The sequence below is a fragment of the Megascapheus bottae genome, chromosome 23 (genome assembly GCF_031878675.1).
Source record: "Megascapheus bottae isolate mThoBot1 chromosome 23, mThoBot2.hap1, whole genome shotgun sequence".
Lineage (NCBI taxonomy): Eukaryota > Metazoa > Chordata > Mammalia > Rodentia > Geomyidae > Megascapheus > Megascapheus bottae.
The window spans coordinates 31301985-31325584 of NC_143531.1; the positions used below are offsets into that span (position 1 = coordinate 31301985).

A 23600-nucleotide genomic window follows, 5' to 3' on the forward strand; every position below is an offset into this window, starting at 1 on the left:
GCCTCAATTATGGGCCAGGAGTTTGGCCTAGTGGTTAAAGTGCTTGCCTAGCATGCATGAAGACCCGGGTTCGATTCCTTGGTACCACATACATAGAAAAAAGCCGGAAGTGGTGCTGAGGCTCAAGTGGTAAAGCTCTAGCCTTTGAGAAAGTCCAAGGACATTGCTCAGGCCCTGAGCTCAAGCCCAGGACTGGCCAAAAAAAAAAAAAAAAAAAGCCTCAATTAATGACTACTATATAGTAACATTCTTTTACATCTTTTCAAAATAATTTCTAAAGTGATAAGCTTTTTATTTAGGAACTTTTCAGGTCGTGTTGCACATTTCAATTCAGTCTGTAACTAAACCAAACTAAATCTACTGTGTATTCCAAACCATATTAAGGGAACATGTTTAAAAAATGCCTCAATTAATGACTACATGGTAAGGTTAGATGGTTTCTGGAAATAATACATGCATTCCTCCTACCAAATAAGTGTAAACATTATCTTCAGATGTATTTAACTTAACAAAGCTCCTCAAAGTGACAAGAGAAGGGAAAATGTCAGGATATACTAGACAGGTCAGATGTAGAATGTACTCAGCATTTTTTTTCCCAAGAAAGTTTCTGAGGCACAGCTATCAACCAAGTATGTATAAGTTCTGACCAAGAAAAAGCTATAAAAATCTCTCTTTGGACTATTAGATATTGCTTTACAACCATGCATTTTCTGAAACAAATATATGTAAATACTTACATATATGTATACACAGTATATTTGATATACTTATTTCATTTCAGATATTAAGAGATATGTGATGTCTCAAGATTTTTTAAATGCAAAAGAAAGAATTTTCCCCAAAAAAGGTTGAATAAAAATCCTGGAAACTTCACTGCTTCATATTTTACTTTCAGTGAAGACTATAAGACCTTGTGGGAACAAAATCTCTATTAGAGAACTGGATGCAAGAAATGACGATCGCTGAAGATGTAACTCCACACTTTAGATAACATTCATTAAATTTTGGTTAAAAAACAAACATTAATTTAGCTTTGGGGGAAAACATTAGCCTTTCCAATGTTAACCTAAGTCACTCTAGTCAAATCTGCATTGAGAACATAATGGCCTATCCATTTGACTATGCTTCTTCACTTTGTAAGTTGCAGTGTTACTTTTTTTCCATACACCTTTTCAAATTTCTGAGCAGATTAGATCCTTCTAAAGTTTACTGTCTGATTTCCCATTTAATTATTTAAGAAGCACTAAAACCGGAGCCAAGGTTTCAAAAGGTAATTTAACAGCAGGAACTATAATTTAATCACATCATATCATATTACACTACATAACATTATATATTTTGCTTACTGATAAGTAACACAGATAACTTTATTACAAGCATTATTTCCTAAGACCATGGTGTAAATGCTCCTTTTCAAGTATTACAGCTTATTTTATAGTGTTTTATATTATAACATTAAATCAATGATAAATCTATATAATGCAGTGCATTTTTTGCCATTTCTGCCTACTCCACGTTAAAATATTACTAACAAAATCAATTAAGAAAACAGACAACTATTAAAATGGAAACAAGGTTATCAACATCACAGATGCATATCCAAGTAGGTCAACAGCATTTCCCTATAACATTAAGATTAGGCTAACAGTTTAGCAGCAGCTGGTCTTCAGGACAAGAAAAACAAAAGTTTCAAGTGAAAAAGACAGTTACTCTGAGAAAACATCAATCCACATTACTAATAAAAGCAAAATGCTGGTGTCACCTTTACATAAAATTGTGCACTTTCCACCTGTGATTTAGTTCATTTATGTGATTACAACAAGATTTCAATTTTCAGGATACATAAATGAGATGGACTAATTTATCGAGGAACGTCTTGTTTTAGTATTTAAATTGGAACAATAAAATAGCTAGAAAAAACATCAGTGCCTCGGTGGCTTTACGCCACAATTTCAGTATTTTTTTTTTAAAGGAACAATGCAATTAAGCCTATGCTTCTGTAATAGTAATGTAATACAGCAACCTTTCCTGAATAAAGGAACTGAGCTTTATCTAATAGAAGCATTAAATAAAGGAGACTATCATTCATTACATACCGGTCCTCCATTTTTGATGACAGGAATGCTTAAACTGACTTTTAAATCTGTATTCAGCTAAAGCTCACATAAGCAGCAATGGAAACGAATAGAAGTGCACTCCATATAGAACACTTTTCAAAACTACTCCAAAAAACAAATGACAAAAAGTAGTTAGGAACAACTGAACATCTGTTATGTGTACCAGATGTAAAAGATGGATAGACCCTTGGTTATCTGCACTGTTTCAACTGTGGAAGGTAAAATTAAAACTTAGTCCACTTCCATCTCTCCAGGTTTAGTGTACTGTGAGCTGTCTTTTGTTGTCTCTGGTTTGGTTTCAGTTCCACTCTGTCCATCCAGTGGTCCATTGTGTTCACTATTAGCTTTCGTTTTGTCTTCAGCAGCTTCCACTTTTGGTTTAGGCTTGTAAATGATGGGATTACAGAAATTATCCAGTTCCTAAAGAGATACATTTAAAATATTACAGAACCTGCCCATTAACTTTCAAAACTCTTCATTAAGTTTCTGTAGTCCCACATTTCCGAAACTGTTCTGAAAATAGTGGGGTAGGCTGAATTTATATAACCATTTCTTCAAATGCTTCATGAAGAATTTACCTTCTGGTTGCCACAACTCATGGTTGTAGCAATTAGAAACTATAAGAAGTCTAAGAGCTACTTTTTGTGTAAAACTTCTTAAAACTAAAATTATTTTAATAAATCGTAGTTTTATCTTAATGAATAGAATTGTATGTAAATATGCATAGTAACGGGACCAGGAGTATGGCCTAGAGGTAGAATGCTTGCCTACCATGCACGAATACCTAGGTTCAATTCCTTGGTACCATCTACATAGAAAAAAGCCGCAAATGCTCAAGTTTACACTTAATTGTTAGATTAATGATGTAAACATCATTTCTCAAAGCTCTAGCCTTGAAAAAGTCCAAGGACAGTAAGCCCAGGACTAGCAAAAAAAAAAAATGCATAGTACTACTTTGCTTTTTGTAAAATAGCTGGAGGAAAGGTAATGAATAAAAAGTAAATTTAAATGTTACATAATTTATTTTTCTGCTAAAGGAAAAAGAAGGCAAGAAAGCAAATGCAACGTACTAATTTTGAATAAAGTATTGGTTATTTCCTACTTCTTACCTTTATTTATTTGTTTGTTTGTTTGTTTATTGTTGGTTGTAGGGCTTAAATTCTAGGCCTGGGTGCTATCCCTGAGCACTTCAGCTTGAAGGCTCTACTACTTTGAACACACAGGGCCACTTCCAGTTTTTCTGGTGGTTAATTGGAAATAAGAGTCTCATGGACTTTCATGACCAAGCTGGCTTTGAACCACAACCCTCAGATCTCAGCCTTCTGAACAGCTAGGATTATAGATGTAAACCATAAGGCCTGGCTCATTTTAAACTTTGATATATATATATATATACATATACATATATATATATATATGTTCCAAGACAGTTATAATAAATTGTAACCAAACTTCTCAAGGGAGAAGTTTCATGCACTTTCCTGCCTGACTTGGCTTTGAACCATATCATTAGTCATGGGGGCTTGAACACTGGGCTTGGCGCTGTCCCTGAGCTTTTCAGCTCAAGACTACTGCCCTATCGCTTGAGCCACAGCCCCACTTAACCTTTTCTATTCTAGTGATTAAAGAGTCTCACATTCTTTAGTACCTGGGCTGGCTTTGAACCGCTATCCTCAGATATCAGCCTCTTGAGTAGTTATGATTACAGGAGTGAGTTACCTCGCCCAGCTTTTCATGGTCTTTCTTTTCTTTTCTTTCCTTCCTTCCTTCCTTCCTTCCTTTCTTCCTTCCTTCCTGGGACTTGAATTCAAGGGCAGGGTGCTGTCTCTCTGCCTCTGTGCTCAAGGCTAACACCCTACCACTTGAGCCACAGCACATTTCTGGCTTTTTCTCTTGTGTGGTACTGAGGAATCAAATGCTGGGCTTCATGCATGCCAAGCAAGCACTCTACCACTAAGCCCCCTTCCCAACTCCTATAACAAACTTTTTTTTTTTGCATATCTGGGTATCTGGGTTTATACTCAGAGCTTTGCTGCTCACTCAGCTTGCCTACTTAGCTAGAGTTTTCCCACTTGAGTCATGCCTCCAGCTATGCTTTTTGCTGGTTAGCTTTGTAGACAGGTATTAGCTCTTCTGCCTAGGATGGTTTTGAACAATGATCCTTTGGACCTGAGCTTCCTGTGCAGTTAGGATTGTAGGTATAAGCTACTGACAATTGGCTTCTATGATAACGTTTGACTTTTCCATTAGTAGTGTTTCCTAAATTGGAAAGTTCATTTCAAATTAGGTAAAATTTTAAGAAATAAGAGCATTACATTTCATACTAGGGTAAAGTAAGCCCTATACTTTTGGAATATCTAAGGCAGAAGTCATAAAATTGCTTTATTTCATCTTGTATTCCTCCTTTTAAAAGTAAAAGCAGGTCTGGTGTCACAGATTAAGAACAAACCAAACCAAAACAACAACAAAAAAAAAACAGGCACTGATGGCAAGTGGAGCGGTGGCTCAAAGTAGTAGAGGGCTTTCCTTCATCAAAAAAGCTCAGAGACAGAGCTCAGGCACTGAGTTCAAGCCCCATGACTGATTCTCTCTCTCTCTCTCTCTCTCTCTCTCTCTCTCTCTCTCTCTCTCTCTCTCACTCACACACACACACACACACACACACACACACACACACACACACAAGATTATCCCACACCTAGAATCATTAAAAAAAATAACAAAGTACAAGATATGGCGTTAAAATTCTGCCTTTCTGAAAGCTCTTCTGTAAGTTGATTATTTGAGAAATCTGACTCCCATTAAAAAAGGAATTTTTTACCTTTGACTTTGCAACTATTTCTGATACTTTCACCACCGGATCTTGAGTGAGACTCAGTTTGTTCTGTGCATTCATTTTACTATTCAGCCAACTCATGGCATCACTGATATATTTTTCAACTTTTTCCATTTCACCAGGATCCAAATGATCATATCTTTCATCCTATTAAAAACAAACCTAATTAATTTTTGCTTAAATCTAAGTGACTTCACTTAGGATTATAAATAGACTTGTAAGTAGACCATGAAACTGAAGAGATTACCAGAAAATCAATGTGTACTTAAAAAGGAAAGTCTTTCAGCCTGGTACCTTGTTTCTGTATCCTTCTATCACTTTCATGACAAGTTGAATCTTTTTTCCCAACTCATTTAAAGCTTTTGGTCTTTCTTCGTGTTCCATGTACTTCATTTGAATAGGCTGGCCATATTTCTACAAACATAAGGACATTTTTTTTAAGGACATTTTATTTTTTAAGGGTTTCTTTGTGTGTGGGGGGGGCAGTCTGGGGCTTGAACTCTGAGCCTGGACGCTGTCCCTGAGCTCTTCCACAAAAGGCTAGGGCTTTACACTTTGAGCCATAGTGCCACTTCTGGTTTTCTGGTGGTTAAGTGGAGATAAGAATCTCACAAACTTTTGTGTCCGGGCTGGCTTTGAATGGTGATCCTCAGCTTCAGCTTCCTGAGTAGCTAGGATTACAGGCATGAGCTACTGGCACCTAGCTAGCAGTTGTGACTTTTAAATGAAACTTTTATTTAGTGTTTACAAGATAATGAACAAAAAGAGAAGATAGCTAGATTAAAATGTTTTCTCTTTCTTGCAAAGCAGGATGTATTTGTGTGCACATGTGCACACATACATGCCAGAACCAGGGTTTGAAACTCAAGCACCCTGTAAACTATGTCAGCTTTTTTGCTCAAACTAGCACTCTCACTACTATGCCTCCCCTAAGTAGCTGGATTATAAGCATGAGCCACTGGCTCATGAAATTAGGACATTTCATCCTACCTATCTCTTAGTAATTTTTTTTACATCTTTACTAAAAGTACTTATCCAAGCAATCCATAATACAAGAAATAGGTATATTGAAACAATATCTGCACTTCTGTATTCATCACAGCATTAGTCATAATAGCAAAGAGAAGGGATCTCCTTATGAATATAAGAAGAAAATACACTATGTACATACAACAGAATTTTGGTTCAGCCTAAAAAAAAGGAAATCATGTTATTTGGACAACTTGGATAAGGTACAGAATACTAAGGGAAATAAGCCAGCCACAAAAACACAAATTGAGCTGGGTGCTGGAGGCTCACACCTGTTAATCTTCACTATTCAAGATCACACTTCAAAGCCATCCTGGGCAGAAGTTTGTGAGACTCTTATCTCCAATTGACCACCAAAAAGCATTGTGGCTCAAGCAGGAGCATGCTAGCCTTGAGAACAAAAGCTCAGAGATAGTGCAGTTTAAGAGATGTATTATTTACTTTGGTGACTACAGATAGTAATAACATATTTGAAAATTGCTGAGAGATTTTAAGTGTTCTCACCAAAAAAAAAATGGCAGGTTTTATTATGACATAATGCATATGTGAAAATTGTGGTTGATTCTTATTATATACAATGTATACATAGATCATAGTGTATTATAAATATATACAGCTCTTTCCTGACAATTAAACAAAAATTTATTAAAACAATAAATTGTGCTTTCACATTATAAGTTTTAGGAAACTAAAAATGTCTCATTCAATACTCATATGGAGCTTAAAAAATTTACCTTTAGTTCTTGGAGCTTGTCCACATAAATTTGTTTAGGCTGGTCCTCTCCTTCTTCATAAAGCCAATTTTCTGTGCCTTCTAACACTGCAGACAGTTTACTCATGTCCTAGTTATAATGTTTAAGAGACACCAATAACAAATGCCTTCTTTAGGAATTAGACATTAAAGAAAGAGGCTTCTTTATGTTAAACTTTAGACCTTTTCTTTGAGTGCCAGTCCTAGTGTTTGACCTCATGGCTTTTTTTTTTTTTTTTTTTTTGCCAGTCCTGGGGCTTGAACTCAGGGCCTGGGCATTGTCCTTGGATATTTTTTGCTCACGACCAGCATTCTGCCACTTGAGCCACAGTGCCACTTCCGGCTTTTTCTGTGTATGTGGTTCTGAGGAATTGAACCCAGGGCTTTGTGCATGCTAACACTAGGCCACGCTCCGTGCCCTAACTCATGGCTTTTTTTTTTGCTCAAGGCTAATGTTCTACCAGTTGAGCCACAGCTCCACTTCTGGACATATGTTTTTGTTTTGATAGTTTTTTAGAAATAAGAATTTCAAGGTCCTTCTTGGCTTGACTGGTTTTGCAACTTCAGTCCTTGTTGTCATAGCCTCCTGAGTTACTAGGGTTGCAAGCATGAGCCACTAACACCTGTCTAATTTTTTTCTGACTGAACTCATAAACATGTTTTTTGTTTTGTTTTGTTTTAACCATATAGAAAAATAAGTAAAGGCTGGGTGCTGATGGCTCATGCCTATAATCCTAGCTACTCAAGAAGTCTGAGATCTGAGGATCATGGTTTAACAAAGTCCATGAGACTCTTATTTCTAATAATCCACAGAAAGCCAAGGTAGAAACTGTGGCTCAAGTGGTAGAGCAATAGCTTTGAGAAAAAGAGCTCTGAGATAACGCTCAAACCCTGCATTCAAATCCCAGTAATGGCAACAGAAAGCAAAAAGCCTTAAGACCATCCCTATACAAAATGAATGACATTGACAGCAATAAATTTCATATGCCTCTTGATATAATTCACACTATAATTAAAAAAAACAGTTAAATAATTTTCATAAAAGTTTAGAAATTCAAACTTACTTCTGAGGTAATGAATTTTTCATAAACAGTGCCCAATCTGTCTCTGAAATCATATACATATTCTTCAACAGCATTTTTAGCATCATTTCTTTCCTTCTCTAATTTGTCTTGCATTATCATCTTCCCCTATTAAAAAAGTTTCAGACTGTCATAAGAATATGGTTTATAGAAACATAAATCAAATGTAAACCAAAACCATAATGAAATGTCAACTTCTCACTTACTACAAGTAGCACATTTTTTTAAAAATAGAAAACAAATTTTCATGATACAAAATCTTTATATGTTTCTGAGAGAATATAAAATGCTGCAGCCATCACAGAAATGGTTTAGAGGCCAGGTGTGGTGGTTCACGCCTGTTATCCTAGATACTCAGGAGGCTGAGATCTGAGGATTGAGGTTCAAAGCCAGCTAGCACAAAAGGACCTGAGACTCCTATCTCTAATTCACCTCTAGAAAACAGGGAAGTGGGGCTTGGCTCAAGGGTAGGGTGGTAGCCTGGAGCTGAAGAGACAACGCCCATGCCCAGAGGTAGGGCAGTAGCCTTGAGCTGAAGAGCTCAGGGACAGTGCCCAGGCCAGTTCAAGCCCCCTGACTCACAAAAAAAAAAAAGGGTTTGAGGTCCTCTAAAAGCTAAACAGAATTAGAAGATATATAGCAGCCACTTGCCTAGAACACAAGATGCCTACCAATACACACTAACACAATTGTAATTTTATCCCAAATTATCAATTCTACTCTTAGTATACACCCAAAGAAACTAAATATATATTGATTCAACAGACACATGTGCTAATGTTAGCTGTAATATCATCCAAAAAGTATAGATATGCCTGGCTCTGGTGTCTTACGCTTATAATCCTAGCTACTCAGTTCAAAATCAGCCAGGGCAGGAAACTTGTGAGACTCATCTCCAATAAATAACTCAAAAAACTGATGCTGTGGCTTAAATGGTTGAGCGTTAGCCTTGAGCACAGAAAGGCTCAGGGACAGAGCCCAGGCCCTGACTGACAAAAAAAAAAAAAAACCAAAGTATAGATAATTGAAATGCTCATTATAAAATGGATACATAGACAATGTAATATTTACTCAATTCTTAAAGGAATGAAATTTTGATATGTACTACAACCACAACATGGGTGAATCCTGAAGTAGGTAAAATAAGTTAGACACAAAAGAATGAGTATTATAATGGACTTATGAGTTATCTAGACTAGGCAAATTTATAGGAACACAGTATAGATTAAAGTTCATGGGTACCAGAAGAAGGTGGGAATGGGAAATTTTAATGATTTAGTGTTTCTATCTGGGACAATGAGAAACATTCAGAAATGATGATAGCTTTACAACACTGACATAAAGCCATTAACTATTTATCTACTAATGGGTTTTTGTTTTGTTTTCTAGTTCTGAGACTTGAACTTGGGGGGCCTGGGCGCTGTTTCTAAGCTGTTTTGCTCAAGGTTAGTGCTCTACCACTGGAGCCACATCTCCCCTTCTATCTTTTTGGAGGTTAACTGGAGATAGAGACTCAGATTTTTCCCAGGCTAGCTTCAGACTGTGATCTCAGATCTCAGCCTCCTAAGTAGTGGGATTCACAGCCAAAACAGCAAGTTTTATATTATATTTTAACCATAACAAACAATGTAATTAATTACATAATTAAAATATCAATGAAATCTTTACCACAGATCATTAAGTTGTATTGGTTAAGTGAATGACTTGTATAATAAAAAAATTAAATCTCAATAATGTCAAAATAAAACAGCATGTCATTGTACACAAATCTAGGTTTGAACCTTAGATTTTACTCATTTACTAGCTTGATAGCAGGGAAGTTACTGAAACTCAGCTTTCTTATCCTATAACAGTAAATATAATTTACCTTGAAAGCTGTTAAGATTTTTGTCATTCATTACATATTGTTGATGTGAAATGTTGACCACACTTATAGAATATAACTACTGCTGAATAAATGTTATCCTTGGTATAGAATATAGTAAAGTGGCTGTAATGCTGAACTTAGGAGACTGATCTCCTGGATCCAAACCCAAAGTTACTTTCCAACTTTGGATTTAGAAATTTATCATCAATTTTTTCATCTTTAAAATATAATCCGGGGGAAACAGGAATTTGGTATAGTGGTAGAGTGCTTGCCTAGCATGCACAAAGACCCGGGTTTGATTTCTTGGTACCACATATATAAAAGAAGTCAGAAATGATGCTATGGCACAAGTGGTAGAGTGCTAACCTTAAGGAAAAGCCAAGGACACTGCTGAGGCCCTGAGTTCAAACCCCAGGACTGGCAAAATAATAATAATAATGATAATAATAAATATATAAACCTGTAATAGTAGCTACACCTCATAGATTTGTAACACTAAATAATGTATCAAAGTGTTTCAAGATGTTATCAAAAAGGACGAAAAGCAAAGATTGTAATACTTGAACAAAACTTTGACTTTCAGCTACTGAGGAGGCTGAGCTCTGAGGATTGTGGTTTGAAGCTAGACAGGGGAGAAAAGTCTCCATGAAAGTCTTATATAAACCAGGCGTGGTGTCTCAGGCCTGTAATCCTAGCTACTCAGGAGGCTGAGATCTGGGGATCTCGGTTCAAAGCCAGCCCAGGCACTAAAGAACTTGAGACTCATCTCCAATTAACCTCTAGAAAACAGGAAGTGGGGCTGTGGCTCTAGGGATAGGGTGGTACCCTGGAGCTGAAGAACTGAGGGACAGCAACCAGGCCCAGAGTTCAACCCCCCACCCCCAAAAAAGTCTTCAATTAAGCACTCAAAAAAAAAAATGGGACTGAGGGGAGGAGGGCACACAGAAGTACAGCTCTGGCTCAAAGTGATAGAACACTAGCCTTGAGCAAAAGAACTCAGGGACAGTGGAAATTAGAAACAATTTAATATATTTGAAAGAAATATAAATTACTCCTGGAACAGTAAAATGAACATGTACATAGACCCAAATTCAAGAAAATATAAAAGGACAATTGATTTAAAAAAAAATCGAATGTAAGTCAAAACACTTGAACAGAGCCGTAATCTGTAACAAACATTTTAAACAGAAGCTGCTAGCTGGGCGCTGATGTCTCATGCTTATAATCCTAGCTACTAAATAAGCTAAGATCTGAGGATCACAGTTTAAAGCCAGCTCCAGGCAGCAACAGCGAGGGCTGATCTCTGATTAAATTAACCACCAGAAAACCAGAAATGGAGAAGTGGCTCAAAGTGGTAGAGTGTTTGAGAATGCCTCATGGAGAACACCCAGGCCCTGAGTTCAAGCCTCAGGACTGACAAAAAATAAAAATAAAAAGGGAGCTGTTGTGACTTGTACTGGCTGTTACTAATTTTTTCTTTGCCAGTCCTGGGCCTTGAACTCAAGGCCTGAGCCCTGTCCTTGACCTTTCCTCAAGGCTAGTGCTCTACAACTTGAGCCACAGCACCACTTCCGGCTTTTCTATGTATGTGGTACTGAGGAATCGAACCTGGGTCTTCATTTTTGCTAGGCAAGCACTCTATCATTAGGCCAAACTCCCATCCCCCAATCTATGTTTTTCATATAACTAACATGAAAGCTACTGGCATTATTATAGCTTAGTATTTTGTAAAACAGTAAAGTTGTCTGAGGATCTGCTTACTAATTTTGAAGTAATAGGTTCTCATATTTTAGATTAATCAATGACTTAAAAAAACATGCATTACCACTTTTCAGTATCAACTCTGATTTTTTGATACCTCATTTTCAATATAGCTATTGAGAAGATCTTGGGCCAGCTGTCTGTACAGGCTACTCTGGATCGGTAGATCAATATTCTTCACTTTTCCTTTTTTAATGGTTTGATTTATTCGGTCTTGCTTGTCTGAGGAAGTTGACTACAAAATAAAGTTAAAATAAGTATTAAATTCCTAAAACTAGTTTAAGAATGATTTTAGAAGTAAAATATATCAGTATAATTTTTAAAGGTGCAGTACCAGTTTTCTGTATTTTATGTTAAAAATTGACTTTAGTATTGCTATTTTATATTCTGTATATGATTAAATCCTTTCTACTAAAAATAATGAATTGGGGTTGGGAGTTCGGCCTAGTGGTAGAAAGCTGGATTAGCATGCACCTAGACCAAGGTTCCATTCCATTCCTCAGTATCACATACATAGAAAAAAAGTGAGCTGGGCATGGTGGCTCATGCCTATAATCCTAGCTACTCAGGAAGCTGAGATCTGAGGATCGTTCATTGCCTGCCCAGCCCGAGGACTAAAGACCATGAGACTCATCTCCAATTACGTACTAGAAAACTGGAAGTGGTGCTATGGGCTCAAGGGGTAGGGTGGTAGCCTTCAGCTGAAGAGCTCAGCGACAATACCCAGGTCCAGAGTTCAAGGCCCCATGACCAACCAAAAAAAAAAAAAAGCCAGAAGTTGTTGTGTTGTGGCTCAAGTGGTAGAGCTCTAGCCTTGAAAAAGCCCAAGGACAGTGCTTAGGCCCTGAACTCAAGTCCCGGGACTGGCAAAATAAAAAAAATAAACAAACAAAAATACAGTGATAGCCAAGTATAGTGGGCTCAGGTCTACACTGGATACATGGTATACATGAGGGATTCAAATCATCACAGATGGTTTGAAGCTAATCTGTCCAAAAATGTTTGGCGATTCCATGTCAGTCAATGGCTGGTGATAATGGGTGTGTCTACTGTTTTAACTACAGGGGCTAAAGTGGGAGAGTCTACCTCTTCCCCAGCAATCCAGTTCAAAGCATAATTTAGGAGGCTTGCAGCTCAGGCTATGTTGAACATGATTGAGACCTTACCTCAAAAAAAGGAACTAAAAGTATGGCTCCAAGTGTACCTACCTACTAAGAAAGAATAAGGCCTTGGATTTAATCCTTAGTACCGTCAAAATAAAAGCAACCAACAAACCAAACATAACAAGTTACAACTTCTCACACAGTATAAAGGCTAAAATTTGTAAGAAAGGAAAATAAAAAGTATTGGTAAAGATGTGGAGAAATTGGGGTTGTAAACATGTATAATTGTAGGAAGCCTCTGGAAGTTTCCCAAATTAAACCACAAAAAGCTGGCACAGTGGCTCATGCCTATAATCCTAGCAACTCAGGAGGCTGAAATCTGAGGATCAAGGTTCAAGCCAGCCCAGCACAAAAAGGACCTGAGACTTATCTCAGGGAAGTGGGGCTTGGCTCCAGGGTAGGGCAGGAGCTTTGAGCTGAAGAGCTCAGGGACAACGCCCAGGCCTAGTTCAAGCTCCATGACCCACCCACACACACAAAAAATTAAACCACAAAGATCTTATATGCTGCAACAACTCCACTTCTTTCCTCATGTGTCCAAGAATAATGAAAACGAACATAGATATAAATATTTGTAAATTTGTTATTTGCACTAGCAGTCCTGGAGCTTGAACCCAGGGACTGGGCACTCACTGCTCCTGAGCTTCTTTGGCTCAAGGGTAGCCCTCTAATACGTTGAGGCCACAGTTCCACGTCAGCTTTTTGGCAGTTAATTCAAGATAAGACTTTCTTGTCCATGCTGGCCTTGAACCACAAGTCTCAGATCTTAGCCTTCTGAGTAGCTAAGATTACAGGCATAAGGCACTGGCACCTGGCTGATTTTTTTTTTTTTTGCCAGTCCCGGGCTTGAGCTCAGGGCCTGAGCACTGTCCTTGGACTTTCTCAAGGCTAGAGCTCTACCATTCAAGCCTCAGCACCACTTTGGCTTTTTTTCTATGTATGTGGTACCGAGGAATCGAACCCGGGTCTTGGTGCATGCTAGACAAGCACTCTACCACCAAGCCAAACTCCCGGACCCACTTGGCTGCTTTTATTCTTTACAATTTTATATTAATAATGGTAAAAAAAAAACCCCGTATGTCCATTTACTAATGTACAAATAAAATTACCTAGCATATACAAACTGATGTACAAATAAAATTTGTTAATATAGGGCCAGGAGTTTGTTTTCCATACTTTTCCATAGTACTAAGATTTATAACATTCAGCACATTAACTAAGTATTGTAGGGCAGGGAATGTGGCTTAATGGTAGAATGTTTGCCTAGCATGCATGAATCCCTGGGTTTAATTCCTCAGTACCACATAAATAGAAAAAGCTCAAAGTAGTTCAAGAATGTTAGCCCTGAGCAAAAAAAGCATAAGCCCCGAGTTCAATGCCCCAATACTGCCAAAATAAAAGATAAAGAAAAAAAGAAGCAAAATGTTAATTGTGAGAAGCAGAGGTACAAGGTTGTAATCCCAGCTATTTAGGAAATAGAAGTAGGAGGATTTTGAGTGATACAAAACAACAACTAAAAGAAACCCTTCAAAACCACCAACAAAAGAAATCCCTCTAAAACAGCTGCCTCACCCTCTTCATGGCTACAAAAATAGTAAACCAAACCTTTGTTTTGGCCCCTGTATGATCAATTTCCTCTTCTGGGGTATGTTCAGCATGACATTTTTGATGACCACCTTCTTCTTGGTCAACCTGCATTTTATCCTGGAAAGAAAACATGTGATTTACAATATATAGTCGTCTTTTCAGTTTAAAAAGTGAAAGAAATAGGCTTAAAAGAGTTCAAGTCTATTTCTAAATATATGCGTTAGTAAATAAGCTCATTTTTTCAAATAAAAATAGGTTAACAGGTAAAATAAAAAAACTATTTGATGCTAGATGAATAAGTCTGTGTCATTCAACTATGTTCAAATTAAGAAATATTTAGAAAACTGTTCTTGAACTGCACAACAGGGTTCACAAAGGTAAGCTTACCAACAAGAGACCATTCAACTTGTCATGAAAAATATTAACAACCTAATAAAATGGGAATATAAAGTGAAAAACATAAAATATATAAATTACACAGCTACATATTTTTGAAATGCTATAAAATACTGTAAGAAATCACAACTTAGATGTCTCTGAATTAGTAAAATGTAAACTTTTATGGCTTTTTTTTTACCTTAGGTATGAAGAACAAACTTTCAACCAGTAACATCCCTAGACTTATGCCAATTTCATACACACACACACACACACCGTAGAATTCATATACTTTGTAACTGCTATTAAATGATAGTAATTTTTTAATAGTTTAAATGAATTTAAAAAGAACGTTCAGGATGGGTACCAGTGACTCACACCTGTAATCCTAGCTACTCAAGAGGCTGACAGCTAAGGATCACAGTCTGAAGCTAGCCTGGACAGGAAAAATCCAAGAGTCTCTTATCTCTAATTTAACTCAAAAAGCTGGAAGTGGAACTGTGGCTCAAATGTTAAGTGGTAGAGTGCTAGCTTTGAGCACAAAAGCTCAGCTCAGGGTCGGTACTCAGGTCCTGATTCAAGCCCCAGCTCTAACACACACACACACACACACACACAGCCACTTCACAGGAATATTTTTTTTTAAAAAAAAGCTCCTAAGATTAAAATCCAGAGTTATTATCATGAACCATAAAGTTTTAACTCATCTCTGACTCGATTTCTTATCTCTTTCCTTCTCCCTTCCTTCCTCCATCTTTTTTGTTTGTTTGTTTGTTGTTGTTGTTGTTGTTGGCTAGACCTCAGGGTTTAGGGCCTATCCCTAAGTACTATACCACTTAAGCCTCAGCACCAGCTAGAACTTTTTCTGAGTAGTCTCACAGAGTTTCTTCTTAGATCTCAGCTTTCTGAGAAATAAAAGATGAACTATAGCTAAGGCTGCAATGACAAAAGGAAGAATAAAGTGAAATGTGAAGAATTGTGTAAGTAGTTAATATTACAGGTGCTGCTGGCAGGCAACCTATAATCCTAATTTCATTTTTGTTTATTGTCTCTTTTACCACTTCTACACATCCCATACATTAGCTCCTCAAAAGTTTCCTGTCTCGCCGAGCATGGTGGCTCATGCCTGTACATCCTAGCTACTCAGGAGGCTGAGATCTGAGGATCAAGGTTCAAAGTGAGCCTGGGCACAAAAGGACCAGAGACTCTTATCTCCAATTAACCTCTAGAAAACAGGAAATGGGGCTTGGCTCAATAGTAGGGACAATGCCCAGGCCCAGTGGTAGGGTGGTATCCTTGAGCTGAAGAGCTCAGGGACAGCGCCCAGGCCAAGTTCAATCCCCATGAGCCACAAAAAAAAAAAAAAAAAAAAAAAGAAAAAGAAAAAAAAAGAAAGAAAAGCTTCTTGTCTCAAGACCTTTGAACTATTCCTCTTCTTCCCTGGGCCACCAGCTATTCAAATTGTTAACTTTCAAATAGCTTTCAGGCTAGCTTACCAATTTCTTTCGAGATGGTCAACACTATTATAATTTCCACCACATATCTTCATTCTTCATTAACATTCTTTTTTTCTACTAAAATGTAAGTTACACATGACTAAAAAACCCTTTCTCTCGTTTACCACCATATCTGAAGTACCTACCACACATATAAACTTAGGGTCTTATGTAATGACTTGGCTTGCCTGTTCATGGCTGGCGACCAATAAGGCATTTTCCTTGTTAATTGGAGATGGAATCCCAGAGTTACAAATATTTTTCCCCCAGGGCTAGCTTTAAATATAGAGTCTCTGATTTTAACCTCATGAGTAATTAGGATGACAAGCATAAGCCACCTCAATGGCTCAAATACTATGAATTATTTAAGTGGATAAAAAGATAACTTGGGCTGGGAATGTGGCCTACTGGTAGAATGCTTGCATGAAGCCCTGGGTTTGATTCCTTACTACCACATACACAAAAAAAGTGGTGCTGTGGCTTGAGTGGTAGAGTGCTAGCCTTGAGCAAAAGAAGGTGAAGTTCAGACAGCGTTCAGGCCCTAAGTTCAAGCCCCAAGGACTAGCCAAACACAGAAAAGAAAACCAACAAACCAAAAACCCCTAATTCTTACTCGTTAAGTAACAATTCAATGGTAGTATATTAGTATAATAAATACCAAATTTTTATATAAACTAAAACAGTTACTTCAATATCAATTTTGAGATGCTCATACTGGAGCACTCTTCTTAGGAAAATTACAGTGAAACAATGAAGCATGTAAAAATAACGTGTTACAAAACCAATACTCATGGGGAAAAATAGTTCTTCCTGATCTCATTTGTGTCTATCTGGACTTCTTTTATCTGTCTCAATGTTAGTGAGGAAAGAATTACAACAACTTATTGCCTTATTTTCCCCTCTAAACTTGAAGTTGGTTCACATTTGGGGAGATGAAAATAAAAGTTGACTTTATAATAACCTCAAGACTCCTTTTAAACTTTTGGATACTGGGGGGGAAAAAATCTTACAGAGAACTATTAAGGGGACCAAGAGTTTGGCCTAGTGGTAAAAGTGTTTGCCTAACATGCATGAAGACCTGGGTTCGATTTCTTGGTACCACATACATAGAGAAATAAAAGCCAAAAGTGGTACTGTGGCTCAAGTGATAGAGCTCTAGCCTTGAGAAAGCCCAAGGATAATGCTCAGGCCTGAATTCAAGTCTTGGGACTGGCAAAAAAAAAAGATACAGTTGTGAGCCAATTCTTCAGTACTACATACATAGAAAAAAGCTGAAGTGGTGCTGTGGTTCAAGTGTGTCCTTGAGAAAGCCCAAGGAAAATGCCCAGGCCCCGTTCAGTCTCCAGGACTAGCGAAAACAACCAAAAAGAACTATTAAGAAATACTCAGGTCAGATGTGTCTCACACATATAATCCAAGCTACTTGGGAGACAGAGGCACGTGCACAAGCAAGCACACACATCTTTTACTTTAGGAAGAATAATGAAATACAGTACAATTTATTTTTTTTTCTGTGTGTGTAGATGATGGAGCTTGAACTCAGCCTAGACACTCTCCCTGAGCTCTTCAGCTCAAGGCTAATGCCCTACTCTAGAGTCAAGCCCCACTTCCCTTTTCTAGAGATTAATTGGGAGATAAGGTCTCAGGTCCTTTTGTGCCCAGGGTGGCTTTGAACCTAGATCCTCAGATTTCAGCCTCCTGAGAAGCTAGGATCACAGGCATGAGCCACCAGCTTAATTTATTTAATGATATCAACTATGTACAAATTTAAAAGAAGAGAATGAATGTGGATGTTGCATGTCCACAATACTAATTACTTGATCCATAATACTAGTTACATTAATTTTCGTTGGTTATATAAATTGTAGAAATTCTAGAAGCATCTATCTTTAGAAATTCCTCCTCCTCCTCCTGTTCCTCCCCCACCCCCTCCTCCCCTTCCTCCCTCTCCTCCCCCTCCTCCTCCTCCTCTTCTTCTCCTTTTCCTTCTTTTTTTTTTTTTTCTTTTTTCCAGTCTTTGGGCTTGAACTCAGGGCCCAGGAGCTATCCCTAACTCTGTTTGTATTCAAGGCTAGCCATAGCTCTACTTCTTGTTTTTTTCTGAGTAGTTTATTAGAGATAGAATATCTCTGGGACTTTTCAGTCCAGGCTGGCTTCGAACCATGATCCTCAAATTTTAGCCTCCTGAGTAGCTAGGATGACAGGCTGATGATAGCCAGTGCCTGGCTAGGAACTCTGGGCCGGGGGCGCTGTACCTGAGCTCTTCAGCTCAAGGCTACTGTCCTACCCCTTGAGCCAATTGGAGATAAGAATCTCATGTTTGTTCTTTAGTTCATTCATTAGTGCCTGCTGGCTTTGAATGGAGATACTTCAGACCTCAGCCTCCAGAGTAGTTAGGATTATAGGCGTGAGCCACCGCGCCTAGCTAGAAATTCTTTATGTAAGTGTTTAAGTAAGCCTGAGCTGCTTTGTGCAAGGACAGTGCTCAATGACTTGATCCACAGCTCTACATCTGGCTTTTTGGTGGTTAACTGGCGATAAAAGTGTCACAGATTTTCCTGCCTCAGATCTCAGCCTCCTGAGACACGTATGAGTTGCCTGGATATATTCTTTAATGCCTTTTAAAAAAAATACAAAATCACACTGTTCTTACAGTAGAAATTCAAAGTCAGATCTCAGGAAGAAATACACTCATTTATTAATGCACTCATTTATTAAAGTATCAGTTATGAAGTACCACATTGTGTATATGTTATAGATTAGAGAAACAAACTTGATAGGATTTTTTACATACCACATCATCTTTGTTTTCATTCTTAAGTGAAGTTTCTGTTTCCATAGGAGCATCACTGTGATCTCCTTCCAAATTTTGCTTTTCAATTACTGATGCACTAGCCACACTGAAGATTCCATGTACGTTAATACGAACTTTAACCTTTACTTTGGAACTATCACCATCAGACTGTGGAAAAACATTCTGAATAGTGAAGCTCCCTTCAGGAAAAGAAGAGATTTGATCAGTGCATGCACCTCAAAACTACTTTGTTCAATAATACAAATATCATTTTAAGATAATTCTGAAATTATAGTTATATCCGAATTAATTTCTATGATGATGTAGGCATTGTTTCCACAGATTATCTTCATCACAACAAGCCTAGTACTAAGATGTAAAAAAGTTAACTTGCCCTAAATCATCAATGCTAGTTAAAAAGGAACTTGGGATTTTAACCTTAGCTTGATTCAATGGCTATGTATAACTTTTTTTTTTTTTCTTTTTGGTGCCAGTCCTGGGACCAACTCAGGGCCTAGAGGCTATCCCTGAGTTTTTGTGCTCTTGGTTAGCATTCTACCAATTCAGTCACAGCTCTACTTCCTACATTTTGGTGGTTAATTGACTCTCATGGACTTTGCAGACCAGGCTGGCTTCAAACCACAATCCTCAGATCTTGGACTCCTGAGTAATTAAGATTACATTCATGAGCTACCAACTAGCTCCTGGTGGTACAATCTATAACTTTTAAGTTTTTTTTTTTTACTGCTAGTCCTGGGGCTTGAACTCAGGGCTTAGATACTGTCCTTGGACACTTTTTACTTAAGGCTAGTACTCTGCCACTTGAGCCACAGTGCCACTTCTGGCTTTTTCTGTGTATGTGGTTCTAGGGACTTGAACCCAGGACCTCGTGCATGCTAGGCGAGCACTCCCAGCCCAACTTTTAAATATTTTTATAACATTTTACATGTAAATCTAAAGTAACAAATCTAAATTCTAGTTAGAAAATAAAATCTATATTTTTGCTGCATACTTTATAAATCTGTGATTGCCCTATTTCATAAATAGTAGTACTGAAACCATTTATGTATTTTTTTGGTATCAAAACAGACAGAATAGACAATACCAGCTATATGTCCCAAAACACGTGGTAGTAAAAAATTTGGCTGAGGGACCAAGAGTTTAGCCTATAGGCTAATATATATAGTCTGATGGCCAGGAGTTTAGCCCAGGGATAGAATGATTGCTTAGCATGCACGAAGACCTGGGTTCCATTCCTCAGTACCATATATATAGAAAAAGCTGGAAGTGGTGCTGTGGCTCAAATGGTAGAGCCCTAGCCTTGAGAAAGCTCAAGGAGAGTGCCCAGGTCCTGAGTTCAAGCCTCAGGAGTGGCAAAAAATTATATACATATATATGTACATATACAAATAATCTGAATATTGTAGTCTTCTATTTTCATGTTGGTATTAATCCACTCATTGTAGTTGTTGCCAGCTAAAACAGTTTAAAATCTAAAGTTAATGTGTCAGCACAATCTGGATAAACACACACAGACTTTTAAAGCCACAATATTAGATATTTTAAACATAATAGTCAAACGATTTAGGAACATTTCAACCTGTTGTTACTGTAGAAATATAGCAAGCTACTTTAAAATAGATCATAGTTATAACAAAACAGGAAAATCATTTAATCCAGAGCTGGCTTAAGTGATCATAACTCTTATTTTGTTTCTTCGATTCTACATGTTGTTTATAAAAAGCCAAAAATTAAGCCAAGTGGTGGCTCATGCCTGCAATCCTACCTACTCAGGAGGCTGAGATCTGAGGATGCCAGTTCAAAGCCAGCCCTGGCACTAAAGTCCATGAGACTCTTATCTCCAATTAATTACTAGAAAACTGGGCCAGGGATAGGTCAGTAGCCTTGAGCTGAAGAGCACAGGGACAATGCCCAGGCCTAGAGTTCAAGTCCCACAACAGACAAAAAAATAAATAAAAATAAAAAGCCAAAAATGTGGGCCGGGAGCATAGCCTAGTGGTAGAGTGCTCTACTGGCATGCATGAAGCCTTGGGTTCGATTTCCCAGAACCACATACAAAGAAAAAGTCAGAAGTGGTACTGTGGCTCAAGTGGCGAAAGCATTAGCCTTGAGTAAAAAGTGTCCAAGGACAGTGCCCTGGCTCTGATTTCAAGCCTCAGGACTGCTCCCCGACACCCACCCCCCCAAAAAAGGCAAAAGTGTATGGAGATGTTTTAAACATTCCATTCTCTTACCAATTCTCGGATCAGGATAAGGCACTTCATGCAAACTAGTATAAAATGCTTCTAGTTCAAATGGTTCCTTCTTGTGGAAAGTAATGACTTTTGAGAATGGTGCAGGATGGTTTTTAGAGAATACTTCACATTCCCTAAAATGCAATGGAAAATACAGTATTTAAAAACAAACAGAAAGTTGTCTATTTAACCTAATTAACAAAACTAATTTCAATTTAAACGTATGAGTAGCAATAGCAACGAGTTCTACATACAAATGTAAAGAAAAACAATTGACTTTGCTATAAACATACATTTTGACAAGTTTATGTCTACCATAGTAATAAGGTAAAGGTAAATGTATACTATTAAACACAGAAAAAATACTTGAGAATCTATGTTTCCATATCAACATGTGCAGTGTAACTGTTTTTTGCTTGCCGTTGAGAATTAAGTCCTACTCATTGGCTTAGTGGTACAGTACTTGCCTAATATTCATGAAGTCCTGGGTTCTATTCCTCAGTACAATATAAAAACAAAAATGGGCTAGGAGTTTGGCCTAGTGGTACAGTGCTTGCCTCATATGCATGAAGACTTGGGCTCGACTCATGAGTACTACATACATAGAAAAGGCTGAAAGTGGTGTTGTGGCTCAAGAGGTAGAACTCTAGCCTTTAGAAAGCCTAAGGACAGTGAGTGTTCAGGCCCTGAGTTCAAGCCCCAGGACTGGGAAAAAAACAAACCAACAACAATTAAAAAAACAACAACCAGGAAGTGGTGCTGTGGCTCAAGTGGGAGAGGGCAAACCTTGTGCAAAAGTAGCTCAGACACAGTGTTCAGGCACTGAGTTCAAGTCCCAGGACTGACAAAAACAAACAAAAAAACCTGATACGTGAGCTGGGTGCTGGTGGCTTATGACTATACTCTTAGCTACTCAGGAGGCTGAAATGAGGATTGAAGTTTGGAGACAGTCAGAACAGATACTTGTTTTTTGTTTTTTTTTTTTTTGGTCAGTCTTGCATCCTGGACTCTGGGCCTTAGTGCTGTCCCTGAGCTCTTCAGCTCAAGGCTACCGCCCTACTCCTTGAGCTACAGGGCTACTTTCAGTTTTCTGGAGTTAATTGGAGATAAAAGAGTCTCAGGCTGGCTTTGAACCAGGATCCTCAGATCTCAGACTCCTATGTAGCTAGGATTACAGGCATGAGCCACTGCACCAGCCAGAACAGATACTTTTGAGAAACTCATCTCTTATTTACCAGCAAAAATCTGGAAGTGGAAGTATAGTCCAAAGGTAGAGTACCACTGGCACCAGTGACTCACGCCTGTAATCCTAGCTACTCAGGAGGCTGAGATCTGTGGCTCAGGGTTCAAAAGACAGCCCAGATAGTCTCACAAAAGTCTGTGAGACTCTTTATCTCCAACTAACCACCAGAAAATTTGAAGTGGCACTGTAGTTCAAGAGGTAAGGCCAAAGCCTTGAGCTAAAGAGCTCAGGGATAGCTCCCAGAGTATATGTCCCATAATGGGGGGGGGGGAGTGGGGGGGAGAAGAAGAACCAGGTTACCCGCTGTGAGGAAAAAAAAAAAAAAAAAAAAAAAAAAACCTGACAGTGTGAGGCCCTGAGTTCAAGCCCTAGTACTGACACACATTCACATACACATAAAGATAAAAGGAAAAGCAAAGAAAAAAAATGAGATTTTTATTTTCATAAAAAATTTGTATACTGCCGGGAGTTTGGCTTAGTGGTTAAAGTGCTTGCCTAGCATGCATGAAGACCCGGGTTCAATTCCTTGGTACCACATATATAGAAAAAAACCAGAAGTGGTGCTGAGGCTCAAGTGGTAGAGTTCTAGCCTTGAGAAAGTCCAAGGACAGTGCTCAGGCCCTGAGCTCAAGCCCAGGACTGGCAAAAAACAAAATAAAACAAAACAAAACAAAAACTGTATACTTTATCACAGTTTTTATTTTCACACTGATTTAACATAATTCTGAGAACAATTCTTATAATCTAGAAAAGTTGGTTTAAATGATTAAAATTTATAAGTTTGTTCCAGAACTTTAAATGTAACATACCCAGTTCCATCTTCAAACGATGTCTTCCACCTTAGTGTGATTGAATAGGGAACAAGGTCCGTTATGGAAAATTCACGCACTTTAAATGCTGGTGAGAGAATGGCACACTGAAAATAGAAAATATCATATTTAAATCAACAAATAGAAACTATAAGTAAACTGACTTACTTGTGTAGGAAGTTCTTACAATGAAAATGTTACATTTAAAATACTACTTTTGGTTTCTCAAGAAGGCCCATACTATAAGTCTAGCTGAATATGAAGCGAAAATAGGACAATGGTTTGAGAGTAACTAGAACAAAAAGTCAGCAAGACCTTGGATCACTGGTAGAGCACTTGCTTAGCAAGTGTGAGGACCTGAGTTCAGAACTCAGCACTTTGAAAAATAAAAATAAAAGCCGGGAGTTTGGCCTAGTGTTAAAGTGATTGCCT

General features: G+C 37.9%; 1 protein-coding gene across 2 annotated transcripts in view; it reads right to left on the reverse strand.

Moving 5' to 3' along the window:
• Positions 1-1261: 1261 nt before the first annotated feature.
• Hspa4l (heat shock protein family A (Hsp70) member 4 like) overlaps positions 1262-23600 on the reverse strand; it is a 54071-nt gene continuing 31732 nt past the window's right edge. For both annotated transcript variants that reach the window (XM_090356974.1, XM_090356975.1), the window contains exons 11-20: positions 23169-23275; positions 21117-21250; positions 18862-19061; positions 14212-14310; positions 11541-11678; positions 7798-7923; positions 6717-6824; positions 5248-5367; positions 4939-5100; positions 1262-2537 (exon numbers count right to left, since the gene is read on the reverse strand). In XM_090356974.1, the coding sequence (XP_090213100.1) occupies positions 2349-2537; positions 4939-5100; positions 5248-5367; positions 6717-6824; positions 7798-7923; positions 11541-11678; positions 14212-14310; positions 18862-19061; positions 21117-21250; positions 23169-23275 (1383 nt within the window). In that variant the 3' untranslated portion in view covers positions 1262-2348. The remainder of the gene's footprint in view (positions 2538-4938; positions 5101-5247; positions 5368-6716; positions 6825-7797; positions 7924-11540; positions 11679-14211; positions 14311-18861; positions 19062-21116; positions 21251-23168; positions 23276-23600) is intronic.